The 18,320-nt window shown below is 43.4% G+C and overlaps 1 protein-coding gene across 4 annotated transcripts in view; it reads left to right on the forward strand.

Moving 5' to 3' along the window:
• MERTK (MER proto-oncogene, tyrosine kinase) overlaps nt 1-18,320 on the forward strand; it is a 122,215-nt gene that overhangs the window by 91,326 nt on the left and 12,569 nt on the right. For all 4 annotated transcript variants that reach the window (XR_008682398.2, XM_055399358.2, XM_055399356.2 and 1 more), the window contains 6 exons: nt 2,460-2,613; nt 5,814-5,899; nt 7,506-7,601; nt 8,567-8,647; nt 12,500-12,592; nt 14,902-15,020. Coding sequence is in view for 3 of the 4 variants with exons in the window: in XM_055399358.2 (XP_055255333.2) it covers nt 2,460-2,613; nt 5,814-5,899; nt 7,506-7,601; nt 8,567-8,647; nt 12,500-12,592; nt 14,902-15,020 (629 nt within the window). In the remaining variant the exon portion in view is untranslated. The remainder of the gene's footprint in view (nt 1-2,459; nt 2,614-5,813; nt 5,900-7,505; nt 7,602-8,566; nt 8,648-12,499; nt 12,593-14,901; nt 15,021-18,320) is intronic.

Genomic DNA, 18,320 nt, shown 5'->3' on the forward strand with positions numbered 1-18,320 from the left:
CTAAACTGAACCCTCATTGCAGCTCCTGCAGACCACAGGCTCTGTCCCTAGAGAACATGCGTCACTTATGATGGGGACTCAGGGTATGTCTGCCTGGAAGAAATTCAGGGATGGTTCTGATTCTAAAGGCACAGGCTAAAAGTCAGAGCTTAACACAGACATAGAAACCATACAATTACCACAGGGGAAAGGGCGTAGGGGAGGGATAAATCAGGAGTTTAGGGTTAGCAACTGAAATAGATAAACTACTACTAATAGTTCCTACTCTATAGCACAGGGAGCTATATTCACAATCTGATAATAAACCGTAGTGGAAAAGAATGTGTACAAGAATATATATATAGTGTGTGTATATATATATATACGTGTGTGTGTGTATACAGGGCTTCCCAGGTGGCTCAGTGTAAAGAATCCACTTGCCAAGGAGACATGGGTTTGATCCCTGTGTCGGGAAGATCCCTTGGAGTAGGAAATGGCAACCCACTCCACTATTCTTGCCTGGGAAATCCTGCTGGGCTACAGAGCAGGGGGTCACAAAGAATCAGTCGGATACGACTGAGGGACTAAGCACGCAGACACACACATCCGTGTAACTGAGTCACTTTGCTGTACACCAGAAACTAACATGGTATTAGAAACCAATTATACTTCAGTTTAAGAAAAAAATCAGAGTCTAAGATAACAGACTTTTCCTTGTCATACATAATAATTATAAAAGGCTTTGCTGTCCTGGCAGCCCTGCCTTTGCAAAGTTCTAATCTGCATATATTTCAGTTACCACAGTTTAGGTAAATCACACCCATTTCCAACAATACAGTTCAAAGCTGAGTTACCAGCATGTATTAACTGTGATTGTATATTCGTCTCCACCAGCTCTGCAATACGCAAATCACTCCACAAGCAACAGGTGTGTCTTGGTTGTGGCCAGTCGGGTCACTTCTTTCCAAGTCTATCTGAGGTTGATCGCCATGCTTTCCTTAGTCTGTTCAGACACATCTAAGAGGCACAGAGCTGGGCTACTTCCTTTCTCCCAGGGGTAAAACTCACATGACATTTCACAAAAGAAGATATTTGAAAGATGGAATTGGTGAACAAAGGCAAAAGTGCAGAGAAGAAAGGAAAGGAGATGATGTTGGAAGTAGAATTCAGATTGAACGTGTGTGGAGTTATGGAAGAAATCGCTGACCAGGGCATGTTGATGCTGCTACCGTTTGGTCCATGAGATGAGCAGCCATTGCGTAGGATGAATGAGATGGCTGTACTAAAAAGGAGGAGGATGTCCCAGAAGAAGATGTACTGGCCACAGTCTTCACAAGTGTGCTGCCCCCCACCTCCACACTGGTGTACTGAACTGAGAAAATGCAGATCGTGACCTCCTGAATGAGGAGCACATACCAGACACGTGGGGTCTGGTTAATTAACTGGGGGCAGGCAGTTCATTCCCTCTGCATCTGAGCTCTAACTTCGGGGAAGTGAAAACTCTGAGGTCATTTTGAAGGGCAGTTTCAATACCCCCGCACAAAGGAAGTAGAGTCACAAGATTTATTACAAATCCCAGATGTGGGGGTGGGTGAGGGAGTGAGAGAGCCAGAGGAAGAGCAGTCCTCTGCCCCAGGTCACAGCAGGTGGTAGAGGGTGGGTAGCAAATGCCTGTGCTTAACTTTTCAAAGGCTCAACTCTCTAAGTGGTTATTTTAAAAGGTGCCCCAGGAAAAGCAAAGTGGGAACTTGCAGCAAGACTTCTAGTCAGATCCTTATCAAAATGTCCAGACTCTGCTGTAAGTGGGATTGTCATACTGTAAAACGCCCCAGGAGTAACTCAGAATAGCTGTTTTCTCATCACAACATTAAAGGAACTCACAGAGGTATTTTACAGCATTGAAAGTGCAGAAGATAAACACTGGAAGTTGATCCAAACTTGGAAAGGAGTTCGACATTCACCAGAGCATGGAAAATATTAATACATTCTCTCTATATCCCAAGCTGCGTAACTGGAAACTGGCAAGCACTGTGTAAACTACTCTTGATACCTTTTTTTTTTTTTAAACAACAACAACAGAAAGCATTTTGATTCTCTATATTTCTACTGTTTTAGAGTATACCAGTTAAATATTAGTTTTACTATTTTTCAGATGGCTCAGTGGTAAAGAACCTGCCTGCCAGTGCAAAAGATGTAGGAGGTATCAGTCCAATCGCTGCTCAGGACGATCCCTGGAGAAGGGAATGGCAACCCACTCCAGTGTTCTTGCCTGGAGAATCCCATGGACAGAGGAGCCTGGCGGGCTACGGTCCACGGGGTCGCAAAGAGTCGGACACAGTTGAGCACCTGAACATGCTTGCTATTTTTTCAATTTCTTATACATTTATAACTGACATGAATAGAGTTTCCCCAATATTGCAAATCGACTATCCCGAATCCCAAGGAGATGTTTTGAATTGATTCTATTTGTATTTTACCAGGTTCGATAGATTTTGCTCCCTCGTCTACCCCAGCGCCTGGCAACACAGATCCTGTGCTCATCATCCTTGGCTGCTTTTGCGGGTTTGTTTTGATTGGTTTGGTTTTATACATCTCTCTGGCCATCAGGAAAAGAATCCAGGAGACAAAGTTTGGGTAAGTTTCTCAGTTTAAAATGTGTAGCTCAGTGGTACTGATGAAGTTGCAATGTGAAGTGATACTGCCTCTTCTGCTGGCCTCGCTCCTGTATCCAGCTTGGTCCCTGTCTTATGCACCTCTTGGAGGTAGGCTGCTTCTTTCATTAGGCCAGTGTCATAAAGGCAGCCAACAGTGAAAGTTTTTTACTTCTTTCAAAGTCTCTTCCTGGTCCTCTCCTTTCTTGTTTTTCCTCAGGAAGAAACTTAACATTTTTTAGGGCATTAAATGTTGTGAAGTATTTTGATACTCATTTCAAGATGCACTAAAGTCAAAGTGGTAGAATGACATCCCATCCACAGTAGCATGAGAACAATAATGTTTCTAAGAAGAAACCCAATATATCTACAAAAGCTTTGTGGAAAATTTATTAAACTTTATTGACATTACAGAAGAAAACTCAAATATGTGGAAAGATGTGTACCATGTACCATGTTCATGGATGGTAAGGCTCGGTTTTGTCAAGAGATCATTTTCCCCCAAGTTGACCATAAATTCAATTCAATCACCATCTAAATTGCTGCAGGGTTGTCAATAAAAGCTGATTTGAAAATGCATCTTGAGGAGTAAATAAGCAAAGAGAATCATGACCGTTTTGAAATATATAAAAATTTGGGTGGCAAGGCTAGTCCTACTAAGTATGAAAACATGTTTAGTGATTAGGACAGTGAGGTATTGTTACATATAGAGAAAACTCAGTCTGTGGACATCACAGGGTACCCATATGAGGTGGGAGTAGAAGAAACATGAAGATTCCATTTCAAATCCTTGCAGGAAGGAAAGAATATTAAAAAAAAAAATACAGTCTGTTCTGTGCATTGAATGGAGAGAGATGAATAGGACAGACATGGGGCTGCCTATGTGTACCTTATAGTCTGGCAATTAAGAAATGCAGAATATAATATTCCAAGTGAAAATATTTCTGTCAGCTCAGTTCAGTTCAGTCGCTCAGTCGCGTCCGACTCTCCGCGACCCCATGAATCACAGCATGCCAGGCCTCCCTGTCCATCACCAACTCCCGGAGTTCACTCAAACTCATGTCCACAGAGTTGGTGATGCCTAGGCCTCCACTAACTCGTGGTTCCACAGAACCTAAAAGTTTACCACCAAAACAGATATTAGGTATTATCTGATTCAACCCTAGCTTGAGTAACTTGGTACCGTTTGAGGTTGAATGTTCTAGAACTTCCCAGTTATGAAGTACAGCAAATATATTAACAAAATTACAGGACTGCTTCAAACATTTCAGAATAAAATTATTAGGAACCATTACCAGGAACCATTGAACAGAAACTGAAAACAAGTGAAAGGCTGATCACAGGTTGTTTCTGTACTGAAGTCAGTCTCCATGGGTTTTCACCACAAAACCCTAGATTCATTTGCTCATTCATTTGTGCAAGCACCTTTCACTTATTCATTTGTAATGGAAATACAGTTATTTCTACTTATAAAATTAATATTCTTGTAGTTTTTTTGTTGTTAAAAGATCAAATTATATAGAATAGTTGAAAGTAGAAAGTGAAACTTGTCTATAACTCCGTGGTTGATACTCCATGGTCTCAGTTGCTATTTTGGCATAAATCCTTCCAAATTGTTTGCCTTGCATATAAACATATTATTTTTAACGTGTTTTCTATTTTAAAATAATCTATATACATAAGAAAAAGTGAGGTTAAGTCTATAATTTAGATTCGCTAATTCATAATACTTTCATACCAATTAGGCTAAAGCAGTGACTAAATGGATTTTTTAAAATAGGCTTTATTTTTTAGAGAAGTTTTGTATTTACAAAAAAAATTGAGAAGGCAGTATAGAAACTTTTCATATACATCACATCCAGGATCCCCTGTTACTAACATTTTATGTTAGTGCATTAGTGCATTTTATGGTAGTTGTATTTGCTGCTGCTGCCAAGTCGCTTCAGTCGTGTCCGACTCTGTGCGACCCCATAGATGTTAGCCCAACAGGCTCCCCCGTCCCTGGGATTTTCCAGGCAATAACACAGGAGTGGGTTGCCACAATCAGTCAAACAGTATCAATACATTAACTAAAGTCCATACTTTATTCAAATTTCCTTTGTTTTTACCTACTATCCCTCTTCTGTTCTGGGGTCCTATCCGGGACACCACACTATTTTGTTGTCATGTCTCCTTAGGCTCCGTGAGTTGCCCAGACTTTCCCAGCTTGGTAGTTTTCAGGAGTCCTGGCCAGGTGTTTTGTAGGATACCCTCTATTAGAATTTGTAGGGTGTTCTGGTCATGATTAGACTGGGGTAGTGGACTATTGAAAGGAAGACCACAGAGGCAGAGTGCCTTCTCCATCCTGTTACACCAGGGATACACACTGTCAATGGGATTTCACTGTTGATGTGGGTCCTGATCACCTAGCTGAGGCGGTATCTGCCGAGTTTCTTTACCATAGTTATTTTTTTCTCCTTTTTTATACTGGGCTCTTTGGAAGCAAGTCAGTGTTTGCAGCTCACGTTTACAGGGTGAGGAGTTAACACTCCCCCATCTCTTAAAGACAGAAAGTGTTAGTCGTTCTCAGTCATGTCTGACTTTGCAACCCCATGAACTGTAGCCCACCAGGCTCCTTTGTCCAAGGGGTTTCCCAGACAAGAATACTGGAGTCAGTTGCCATTTCCTTCTCCAAGGGATCTTCCCAACCCAGGGATGGAAGCCGGGTCTCCTATATTTCAGGGTGATCCTTTACTGTCTGAACCAACAGGGAAGCCCTAAAATACAGAGTATGTATATGAAATATTTGGAATTCTTCTGCACAGGAGACTTGTTTCTCTCCCCCTCTTTATTTATACACACACACATATGCATGTATATACACAAGCGTGTATATATGTATCAATTTGGAATCATGGATATTCCTTTTATACTTTGGGTTATAATCCAACACAACTTCATGGTGTTGCTCAACTTATTACAGCTTTGGCTGTTGGGAGCTTATCAGTTGTTCTAAACTCTCCATGGTTCCTCGACAGAGTCCTAAAATGGATCTAAGGAAGAAGCTTATTTCTCCTGGTGGGCAATGTTTCTGGCCTAGAAGAGCTCTCTTAGCAGGCAGCAGCCTAGTAGCATGTCGTGGACCCAGCCCAGCCTGGGTAGCTCTCTGTTTCTGGTCTGAGATGTCCCTTTTCATTCACCCAGGAGTGCCTTCACAGAGGAGGATTCAGAATTGGTCATCAGCTACATGGCAAAGCAGTCCTTCTGCCGGCGAGCCATCGAACTCACCTGTAAGTTGACTTTCATTTCCCTCTTTTGGCAAAAGCCCAGATTGGTGAGGGGCTTCCCTGGTGTCCAGTGATTTCGACTCCATGCTTCCAATGTAGAGGGTGCGGGTTCAATCCCTGGTCAGGAGACTGATTTCCCACATGCTGTGTGACCAAAAAAAAAAAAAAAAAACTATTGAGAACAAGCAAAGAACCACAAATTAATTGATGGATTTCTAACAAAAGCCAAAGGAGTTGAAGAATGTCTATCTTTAATGTGCAAAACGTCTTTGGAAAGCAACAAGCAGAGAATCCGACATGGCCCTGGGCTTCCCTGCCGGGCAATTCCTGGAAACCTGGAGTGATACTCGAGGTTAAGGACTGGGTTAAGGGTACTGGGGTTAAGGACTCCTGGTGCTTTGAAACGTGGGAGGAAGAGGGAGCTCTCAGGGTGAGAGGAGAAGATGCGGGCAGAGGGACTTAAACAGCAAAGCAACTGTCATAACCTCAGAGCTCATTTCCTGTTTTTTCCTGGCAACCAAGTCAGAGAACAACTTCCTAACATACTTTGCGACAATTATGGTTTGAACTTTGCTGAATCAGAGCGGCAACTCTTAGTCTCAAAGAATGGGAATAAACAGCTCTGTTCTTGAATTTCAGAAACAGTGTAGAAAGTGTTTGAATATTATCAAATTCAAGTGTCTGGATGTTTGCTGAAAAGCAAAACAATAAATAAATATAAGGATGATGGAATGCAGGTTGCTATGAAACAAAAACTCATTTGATGTAGAATGTTATTAATTCCTTCTCTAATCCAGAAGTTTTGAGGTTTAGGTGTCTATTCTTGGCATTAAAAAAAAAAATCTTCTGTTTGGACCAATTTCTTTCTCTGATGGGAGGACGATTTGGGTAAAATTCTTCTGCTGAGAGCTAATGTGCTATTTCTAATGATCCACATTGTTTTCTTTTCTTCAAAGTCTTGCTCATTCCTGAACGGTGGCACAAACTGAATCATTTGCCAGTAGTTACCAAATTGGTCTCCCTTTCCTGGTTAATACTTCTTGTTGATAACACTGATTTCCTTACAGGAAATCTTAGTCTTCAGTCTCCCCACCAAGTATTCCACTTATCACGTTTTGTGTCATTAGAACGAGGTTCTCCGTACCATATGCAAACCAGACTGTGCCTCGTCCTGCACACGTTTCCCGTGGGTTCTGTGCCACCTTCCCCAGCTGGGAGGGCGGGGAGATGTCCTGCTGGGGTTTCTGTGTCCCAATTAGGGGATGATGGTGAATACTAGAGAGAAGACTGACTGTCTTCCTCACTCTCTTAAGTGAAGGGCAGAGCTCCCCTCCTTGAATCTGACTGCCAGCTGCTGCTCCTGCCCAGTGGGAATGGCTCTGATTTTTATAATCCTTCAGGATTAATTTTGCCCTGATGGATTGATTTTACTCACTTTAATCACAGCAGGATTAAGTATGATATTTCGTTACTGACATTTGGCAGGGAGGGCTATGCATATTAAATAAGAACCATGTTAAACTCTTTTATGGAACTTTGCAACTTTAACTATGTTCACATGAACGGAAGCATCCTGACCGGTCTGTATGTTCTGTCACTCCTTTTATAGTACAGAGCTTGGGAGTCAGCGAGGAACTGCAAAATAAACTAGAGGACGTCGTGATTGACAGGAGCCTTCTTATTCTTGGAAAAATTCTGGGTGAAGGTAAGCAGTTTTTCTCTTTCAAAATATGAGTAAAAAGGTAAGCAGTTCACAGTCATTTTTAAAAATATATTAAATAGAATACCATTCTTGTGACTTTAACTTATAATACAAAGATTCATAGTTCTATTTTATAACTTTGAAAATGAAAAAGTAAACAGTGATTTCTGAAACTCAGATGTGACCCATGAAAAGAGCCTCAGACTTCCCTGGTTGCCCAGTGTTAAAGAATCTGCCTACCAATGCAGGGGCCGTGGGTTCAGTCCCTGATCAGGGAAGATCCCACATGCCACAGGGCAGCTAATCCCATGTGCCACAACTACTGAGGCCCAAGCTCTGCAACAAGAGAAACCACCACAGTCAGAAAGCCATGCACCGCAACTTGAGAAATCCCAAAGACCCAACACAGCCATAAGTAAATAAATAAATAATAAAATGTAAGAAAGAAAGGAGCATGTATGAAAAGAGCCCCTTAAGAATATTAGTTCCCTTCCTTCATTAAAAGCAGCAGTTCATTGGTCGGCTTACCATACACTTTCAATGTTTTCCTCTAGTTCTTAAGCTTACTATTCTTTGCACCTGCCAAGTTACATAGGAACAAAAGTGAAGATACACATTTCATGTCAAAATCATCTTAGGATGAATGATAGAAGTATTAAGAGTTTGTACTTGATGCATGTCAGTAACAATTTCCAGGTTGTCTTATAAGTTTCCTGGATCAGTTTTGATACTTAATAAAGTGATGAACTGAGCTAAGTCTGAGCCAAACAAGCCTGTGACAGGCAGGAGGCTAGCGCATGGCCTGTGCCCTGGGTTGACCAGTGTAGGTGGCCTGGGCCAGCTCTGATCAGCTGCTGTGTGGAGGCCACTCTGGGGTCACATGAAAATAACAGCTCTGGTGCTATCCCACTTTTGTGGGCAGGAAAGATTTTGCACAAGGTCAATATAGATGTTGTTTTATTTCACAGGAGAGTTTGGGTCTGTCATGGAAGGAAATCTTAATCAGGAAGATGGGACCTCTCAGAAGGTGGCTGTGAAAACCATGAAGTGTGAGTTAACCCTGGTTGTTCTAGGGGTGGGCAGCTGTTTCAGGATCCGGTGCTTCATCAGGACAGTGATGGATGATGGAGTTCATGTGTCATGATCCCTGTCAAGTCACAGAGGGAGAGCTCCTGCATCGTATATTCTTTTCTTTTTTAATGTTCTGTTTATTTATGTATTTATTATTGAAGTAGTGTTGATTTATGGGCTTCCCGGGAGGTGCTAGTGGTAAAGAAACTGGCTGAAATGCAGGAGACAAGAGTTTGATCCCTGGGATGGAAAGATCCCCTGGGGAAGGGAATGGCAACCCACTCCAGTACTCTTGCCTGAAGAGTCCCCATGGACAGAAGAGCCTGGCGGGCTACAGTCTGTGGGGTCACAAAGAGTCGGACACAACTGAGCCACTGAGCACGCACGCACATAGTTGGTTTACAGTGTCCGGGTCTACAGCAAAGTGATTCAGTTGTGCAGATATATTTTCGCATATTCTTTACACTTGTCAAGGAGGGGGAAATTTGCCTCTCCACTCGTCTTAAGTTCTCCTGGCTGGCCTAATAATAAAATTGACACAGGACAGATTAAAAGGAGAAAAAATATAAATTTTAATTCATGCCCAGGAAGGTCTCATAGAAATGGGACTTACAAAGCTGCCAAAGGAGGTAGTGTGTAAATGTTTTAGAGAAACAACACAATTGTGAGGAAATGACAGGACAAAGAAACTTGAGTTTGAGAGGTTCAATTAAGTGAAGAATCCAGAGTTTGGGCTTGGGGCAGTCAATTTAAAGACCTATCAAGGTTTGTTTATACAGGCTTCTTCAGCTTGAATTCCCTATCTCTGGTGATAAGGATGTCCTTCATCTTTCACGTGAGAGATTTATTTCCTGCTTTCAGGAAGACAGAAAGGAGGGTCAGAGCATCCCTCTTGCATTAGCCATTTCCTCGGTACCTGTAATTCAGAATAAGCAGTATTCCATTGTAGCATATTTTGGGGTGACCCACCCTGAGCCCCAACGCACTTGAGGCGACAGCGTTTGTTGTCTGCTCCCCACCTCCCTGCCTCTGTCACCTAGCAGAGATACTGATTTCAAAGTAAGGCATGAATTTCCAAGGCAGGGTGGATCTGGTAGCAGCATCTGACCCTAGGGGTCATTCTGGCTTAGCTTGATGGATTCACTTCCTCATTTGAGGGTGGTTGTGTGGGTCTGCAGGAAGCTGTGGGCTGCCTGGAAGGCAGGATTCTCAGAGAGAGGAGAAGTGTTCTTTGGTCAAAGACATAGGAAGGAGAGCTGTGATCACAAACTACAGTCTCCAAGTGAGCTGAGGAGAGTGCCTGCATCTGGGTCAGGAAGGGCCTGAAAAGTCATCACAAAGTCTGTTTCCACCCCATGAAGGGTAAAGCACAGTTAAGAGTCTTCAGCAAATGAGGAACAAGAGCGGACGATGTTCTGGAATGTTCACTTTGGTTGCAGTGTGGAGGAGGAGGAACTATTAATACAGTGTTGACAAAAGTAGTGACAGATGCCAATTAGAACACTCCAGAATCTGTGCTGGTGTCCAGCGAGACACGGGCTTGATTCCTGAGGGTCGGGAAGATCCCCTGGAGAAGGAAATGGTAACCCACTCCAGCATTCTTGTCTGGAGAATCCCATGGATGGAGAAGCCTGGTAGGCTACCGTCCACGGGGTCGCAAAGAGTCGGACACGACTGAGCGACTTTACTACTACTACTACTTCCACGGCAGGGGGCACAGATTCAATCCCTGAGGGATCTCTGGTCAGGGGACTAAGGTCCCACGTGCCACACAGCGCGGCCACAAAATAAATAAAAGTACATTTTAAGAAAAGAATGAAAGAAAATAGAAAATTAGGGTATTTTGTGTATGAATCACATCCATGCTAATGATCAAAGAGTGAAAGCCAGTCTCTGGCCTCCAAGTCACACATTCATCTACACTGGCCTGGAGGGTTTTGCCCACCATCACACTTGGTTGTTTGGGGCAAAGTTGCCAGACATTTCCTGAGTTTGCTTTGATAGGAGGATTGATACATGTTAAGCCCATAGGAGGCACAGACCCTGTACTACATGCTGTTATACGTGACTCCAGCCAACACACCACTCCTGTTAACGTGCATTCCCTAAGGCATGCCGGCTTTATGTTTGATTTTTTTTCCTATTTTTTTGGTGGGGGTGCACCCTGCAAGATTTGCAGAATCTTAGTTCCGCAACCAGATTGAATCTGGGCCCTTAGCAGTGAAAGCACAGAATCCTAACCACTGGACTACCTAGGAATTCCCTATGGTTGATTTTAATTGTAGCAGCTCAGTGGTAAAGAATCCTCCTGCCAATGCAGGAGACATGGGTTTAACCCCTGGGTCGGGAAGATCCCCTGGAGAAGGGAATGACAAACTGCTCCAGTATTCTTGCCTGGGAAATCCCATAGACAGAGGAGTTTGGCTGGCTACAGTCCACGGGTTGCAAAGAGTTGGACACAATGTAGCGACTAAAAAAAGCAACATAACACAAAATACATCACCTTAAGAATCTTTTAAGTTTACAGTTCAGAGACATTGAGTACATTCTTATTCTTGTGCAACCATCACCACCATCCACCTCCATAACTTTTTCACCTCACTTAACTGAACTCCATACCCATTAAAGAGCAACCCCCATCCTCCCCACCCCTTCTTGCACCTAGCACTCAGCATTCAACTTTCTGTGAATGGACTTCTCTAAATACCTCACAAAAGTGGGATCATACAGTATTTGTCCCTGTGTGACTGCCTTATTTCACTTAGCCTAATTGTAGAATTTTAAATGTCTCTTTTGAGTTGGCTTGATTCCAGAAACTTGGTATGCAAGTGCATCCAGTTCACAAGGCAGAATTGGGCAACCAGACTTTCAAGAGTTGTGCTGAGAGAGAAGCAATCTGTTCTTTTTTTGAGGCAAAAGTCATTGCAACAGACCAGTTGGATTCGATTTTAGGTGTTGTTTTTTGTTTTGTTTTTCGCTATTAATAATCAGTTCAGTTCAGTCGCTCAGTCGTGTCCGACTCTTTGCAACCCCATGGACTGCAGCACCCCAAGCTTCCCTGTCCATCACCAACTCCCAGAGCTTGCGCATACTCATGTTCTTTGAGTCGGTGATGCCACCCATATATCTCATCCTCGGTCGTCCCCTTCTCCTCCTGTCTTCAATCTTTCACAGCATCAGGGTCTTTTCCAATGAGTCAGTTTTTCGCATCAGATGGCCAAAGTATTGGCGTTTCAGCTTCAGCGTCAGTCCTTCCAATGAATATTCAGGACTAATTTCCTTGAGGATTGACTGGTTTGATCTCTTAATTTTTAGAATGGTTTTAGATTTATAGAAGGGGGCTTTCCTGGTGGCTCCAGCAGTAAAGAATCCACCTGCCAATACAGGAGGCATGGGTTTGATCCCTGGTCAAGAAGATCCGCAGGAGAAGGACATGGCAGCCCACTCCAGTATTGCCTGGGAAATCCCAAGGACAGAGGAGCCTGGTGGACTACTGTCCAACAGGGTCACGAAGAGTCGGACACAACTTTGCGAGTAAACAACAACAATAGGTTACATTGGGCTTCAACTTGTGTCGTATGTTCTGTAGGTTTTGACAAATGCCTTATGTCCTGTGTCCACCATTCCAGGGTGACACAGAAATTTCACCTCCTGAAAATCCCCATATGCAACCTATTCATCCCTCCACCAACCAGTCCCTGGAAACCAGTCTTACTGTCGCTATCATTTTCCCTTTTCCTGATTTTACTTTTAAAGAATAAAATTGCTATTCCTCTTTCCCCTTCTCTGAGTAATAACTTATGGCTAACCTTTTCCATCTTTTCTTGTAGTGGACAACTTTTCGCAGCGAGAGATTGAGGAATTTCTCAGTGAGGCCGCGTGCATGAAAGACTTTAACCATCTGAACGTCATCCGGCTCCTAGGTACTCAGGGAAATGCAGCATTGGGTGGCCAGAGGGCCTCAGCTGATATACTCTGGGCCAAAGCAAAAATCTCTGGGGCAGATAAACATTATGCTTTGTATAACCCAGAGTACTTCATAACATTGCGTTTTTGAGAATTCCCTGGCAGTCAAGTGGTTAGGCCTCAGCACTTCCTCTGCAGGAGGCCTGGGTTCAATCCCTGGTTGGGGAACTAATATCCTGCAAAAAAAAAAAAAAAAAGAGTTGGGTTTTTCTCCCAAAAGACTTTTTATGGTTGCATTTTTCTGAAGCTGGTTATAAAAATAGGCCTGAATTTCCTGGACACCAGTGAACTTAGGAATGTTTAGTGTCCACAGAATTCTAAGTTGCTGTGGATTAAAATAGCCTCAGTTACCCCTGCCCCTGCCCCCCGTCCTTACAGGGCTTCCCTTATGGCTCAGTCGGTAAAGAATCTGCCTGCAATTCAGGAGATCTGGGTTCATTCCCTGTGTCAGGAAGATCCCCTGGAGGATGAAATGGCTCCTCCAGTATTCTCCCACTACAGTATTCTTGCCTGAAGAATTCCATGGACAGAGGAGCCTGGCAGGCTACAGTCCATGGGGTCGAAAAAGAGTCAGACACGACGTAGCCCTTAAACTACCACTACCACCCCACTTACGAGACATGAAAGCTGGTTATGCTATAATTTGTCTTGATTTCAGGTTGCACATGAATCAAATGCTAGTTGGGTAAAGCTGTAAATTAGACAAATTCCATAGATCATCTTTGAGAAACAATTTTTCTTAAAACTTTTTTTGGCTCCACCAAGTGACATACGGGATCTTAATTCCCCTCAGGGATTTAATCTGCTCCCTGAAGTGTAAGCTAGGAATACTAACCATTGGACCACCAGGGAAATTCCCAAGAAACAGTTTTTAAATCAACTGAATCAAGTCCTGTGAAATTGTCAATATAGATCCCAAGAAATGTGGCTTCCCTCGTGGCTCAGACAGTAAGGAATTCGCCTGCAATGAGAGAGACCTGGATTCAATCCTGGGTTGGGAAGATCCTCTGGAGGAGGGCATGGCAACCCACTCCAACATTCTAGCCTGGAGAATCCCACGGACAGAGGAGCCTGGCGGGCTACAGTCCATGTGGTCGCAAAGAGTCAGACATGACAGAGCAACTAAGCACAGCACAACCCAAGAAATTAGTACTTGAAAAGATATTTTAAAAAATTTTAACGTATTAATTTCTTGGGATCTATGTTGGCAGTTTCATGGGATTTGAGTCAGTGATTTAACAATGAGAATTTGGTTTTGTGACACCATTTACTAAGAAATACCCAATGGAGAGCTGGTCTCAAATGGTTGGTGTGTGATGCTCTTCCAAAAGGGGAAAGCAACCTAAAAATAATTGAATGTTGTGCTGACTTCTTTTTTTGCTATCCTTTGACTTGATAAATGCTATATTCTTAGGGGAATTTTCAATATTTATTATGATGGACACTGCCAGAGAGATGGGAAAACTAATGTTTGGAGACAGTGTTGTATCAAAGAAACTGCTGTTGCTCATTTGTAGCTATTGACTTCAACAGAGTCTGAGGACAATGGTGCTTAGTCATTGTACTACCATGTGCAGGAGCTTTGCGAGCCTGATCTCAGGTGACAGACAGACTGATTCTAGCATCTGTGACAAATGATGTGGAGCTTTTCCTGTGTATACCTGGTAACATTTAGAGACATGGATTTCACCTATGGGCCCTCAGAATTAATTCTTCCAATAGTTTTAAGTATTCGGTTGCAGGGGACTTAATATGATTAATTATTTAAGCATCGTCTGAAACTAGTTTACCCTCGAATTCTACTGTGGTCACCACCCCCCAGTTTGACTCAGTATAACAAAAACTCCATGAGTTTCTACAGCTATACTTGTTTTTTGTTGTTTAGTCACTAAGTTGTGTCTGACTCTTTCGCCACCCCATGGACTGTAGCTCACCAGGATCCTCTGTCCATGGGATTCCTCAGGCAAGAATACTGGAGTGGCTGCCATTTCCTTCTCCATGGCTGTACTTGGTATTGATTAATTTTTTGAGCACTTTCATGCAAAGATTGACACTAGTCTGAAAGAAAAAAAATACCAAGAAGTGGACCCCAGAGTGTGTTCCATATTCTAGAACACAGACTGTGTGAGTTGTGAGTGTTTTGTTTTGTTTTTTTAACTGTTAATTTGAGAGTGCATGGTTTCAATTACCCAGTGCTCCTGCAGCGCATTTTCTGGTTACTGGTAACAAGGGCTCTTTGTAACTTACCCTCTGGTTTTAATTCCAGGCGTATGTATAGAAATGAGCCCTCAGGGCATCCCCAGGCCCATGGTGATTTTACCCTTCATGAAATACGGGGATCTGCATACCTACCTCCTCTATTCCCGACTGGAGACAGGACCAAAGGTAATTCATCACCCCACTGCTTGAACAGTACTTGGGGCGCCCACGACAGGGCCAGGACAACCTCAGCGTCTAACCTAGAAAGGAAAGCAGGGCACGTTAGCCTTTGTCCAGTGCTCACTGACTGCGGGCCCTGGGTGTTGATGTAGGGTGTCCGTCGTCACAGCAGGCCTGCCCACGGGTTTCATTATTCTCATCTTATGTGGGAGAGAAACCAGCTGGGAGTGGAGCTGAGTGGGCCCCTCTTGCTATCAGAGTGACTCTTTCCTTCAAAGTCTCCTTTTCTGAATTGTTTACAATGAAATCACCAGATGTCGGAGCCATCTTAGTTCCCAGTTGCACGGAGTTGTTTTTCAGAGAAGCCGAGGGGGAATTGGTTGCATCCATCTTTTTATTTGTCCTGAGCCCCTCTGTCCTCAGAATCAGAAAGCATGTTAGCAATTGCTGGGCCTGCCTGCCTACCTTCCACGGTGCCCCTGAGACCCCACAGGGCAAACCTTGCCCTGAAGCCCCACAGCACAGAGGAACCAAACAGAAAGGGGCCCTGAGACTGAAGCACCTCACCCCCCAGCCTGAGGTGGTGGAAGGAGTCCCGATGAGAGAGTAGCAGCAACGTGGTGCCTGGGAGCGCCGCATGGGGAAGGTCCTCATCCCACGGGACAGGTGAACCTGGCGGAACAGCCACTCACCGAAAGTGTATCGAGACATCTGGAAAAAACACAAAACCTGGGCTTCTCTGGTGGTCTAGTGGTTGAGAACGCACCTGCCAGTGCAGAGGACACGTGTTCAATCCCCGGTCCAGGAAGATCCCATAGGCCACGGAGCAACTAAGTCAGTGCCCCACATCTACTGAGCCTGTACCCTATAGCCTGGGAGCCCAACTACTGAAGTCCAGGCACCTCGAGCCCGGGTCCCAACAAGAGAAGCCACTATAAGGGGAAGCCCCACATTACAGCCAAGAGTAGTCCCCGTTCACTGGAACTGGAGAAAAGCCTGTGCAGCGAAGTCAAAAACAAAGTAAATAGGGACTTCCCTGGTGGTCCAGTGGTTAAGACTCTGCACTCGTTCCTTCCCTGGTCAGGGAACCAGAGCCCACCTGTTTCAACTAAAGATCCCATGTGCTGCTACAAAACAGTGAGGACTCCGACTGCTGCAACTAAGACACGGCACAGCCAAATAAATAAAATACAATTATTTTTAAAAACAAAATAAATCTTGAAAGAAAACAAACATAAAACCTGAGACCAGTTTACGGAGAACATTTTCTGGAGCCTTCTCTCCTGTACCTTGCTGCCCCTGTTGGTAGTGTATGCACTTGTTATGGAAACACCAGGAGATTTTTTTATTTTCTTTTTCTTGGTTTTGTTCTGTTCTTTCAAGGGATGGTGGAAAGAACCTAAAAGGGAAAGAGTTCCTGCCTTCTTCTGGCTCCCGTGGTGGTCGCATGCTCATACCTATTTTGGTTTTTACAGTTTATGCATTTATTTTTGGTGGCGCTGTGTCTTCGTTGCTGTGCTCGGGCTTTCTCTAGTTTTGGTGGGTCGGGGCCACTCTTCCTTGTGGTCCATGAATTATTGTGGTGGTTTCTCTTGCTGTGGAGCACAGGCTCTAGGGTGTGGCACCTTTGGTGGTTGTAACACGTGGGCTCACTGGTTGTGTCCCATGGGCCCTGGAACACCCGGGCCTCAGTACTCGTGGCACACGGGCTTTAGCTGTGTCCCATGGGCCCTGGAACACCCGGGCCTCAGTACTCGTGGCACACGGGCTTTAGCTGTGTCCCATGGGCCCTGGAACACCCGGGCCTCAGTACTCGTGGCACACGGGCTTTAGCTGTGTCCCATGGGCCCTGCAACACCCGGGCCTCAGTACTCGTGGCACACGGGCTTTAGTTGCTCAGTGGCTTTAGTAGTTCCCTCGAATCTTCCAAGATCAGGGATCAAACCCTTGTCTCCTCTGTTGGCATGCAGATTCTCATCCATTGTAACACCAGGGAAGTCCCATCAGTTTTTTATTTTAATGGATCATACTTTTGATGTTATGTCTAAGGACTCTTTGCCTAACCCTAGGTATAGGAGATTTTCCTCTATGTTTTCTTCTAAAAATTTGTTTACATGTTATGTTTAAGTCTGTGAGCCATTTCTCATTGACGGGGTAAAATTTAGCCTGTCGTTCTTTTGTTTATAGATGACCAGCATCATTCGTGAAAAGGCTATCCTTCATCCATTCATTGCTTTTGCACCTTTGTCAAAAATCAGCTGTGTGTACACGTGTGGGTCTGTTTCTGAGTTCTCTACTCTGTTCCATCAAGCTATGGGCCATCCTTTGCCCTTACCACATCATCAACATTACTGTAGCTTTATTGTCGTAAAATCGGGTAATGTGTTTCCTGCAAATTTATCCTACTTTTTCAGAATTGTTTTCACTATTCTAGTTTTGTTGCCCTTCCATGTAAATTCTAGAATCAGTTTGTCTGTGTCTGCCAAAAATACTGCTGTCGTCTTATGTTTTCTTGAACAAAATCAAGTAAAGAAACAAAAATTAAAAACATTAAAAAAAATAACAAGGAAACAAGTACACAGCATTTTACTTGCTAATGAATCATTTCTGTTTGCAAAAATACAGGTATATTTCCAATGATGAAAACCCCCAGGTTTTTATAAAAATTTAAAAGGGGTATATTTTTATATTTTGCTACCTTATAGCCACAGGTAAAACTGAAAAGTCACAAAATGCTTCATAGGCAAAGTAGAAAATCAAGCTTTTATTCACATCTCTGCTGCCTTATCAGTCAGGTCCTTGGGAACCTTCTGTTCCTCCTCGAGTGGTCTCAGTCGCGTGACTGTGCTTCTTCAGCAGGGCCGGGTGCCACATTGCTCTTTGCATGAGTAGCACCCCTGGTCTTCTGATGCATGGACACTGGACACCTCTATTAATTTAGAACTAATTTAATTATTTTGCTTTATAGTTGTCAGAGTATAAGTTTTACACTTCTTTTGTTGAATTTATTCGTATTTTGTTGTTAATTCTTTTGTATATGTTTTCTTAATTTCATTTTTGGACAGTTCATTGTTTAGGGCATAGAAATGCAATTGAGTTTTCTATGTCAATCTAGTATCCTGCGACTTTATTGAACTCATTTACTAGTTTTGCCGCACATTTAGCTTTTACATGACCTTTGGTCACAGTCTGCAGGAATAAAATAGTTGTGCTTGGGAAAAAAATGTCACAAATCAATAGTACCTGATATTCATTATCCTTTCACAAATGTCAGCAGATTTAATATTTCTTAGCAGCCAAATCCTT

The sequence above is a fragment of the Moschus berezovskii genome, chromosome 11 (assembly GCF_049115385.1).
Source record: "Moschus berezovskii isolate FMDL1 chromosome 11, NW_MosBer_1.0, whole genome shotgun sequence".
Taxonomy (NCBI): domain Eukaryota; kingdom Metazoa; phylum Chordata; class Mammalia; order Artiodactyla; family Moschidae; genus Moschus; species Moschus berezovskii.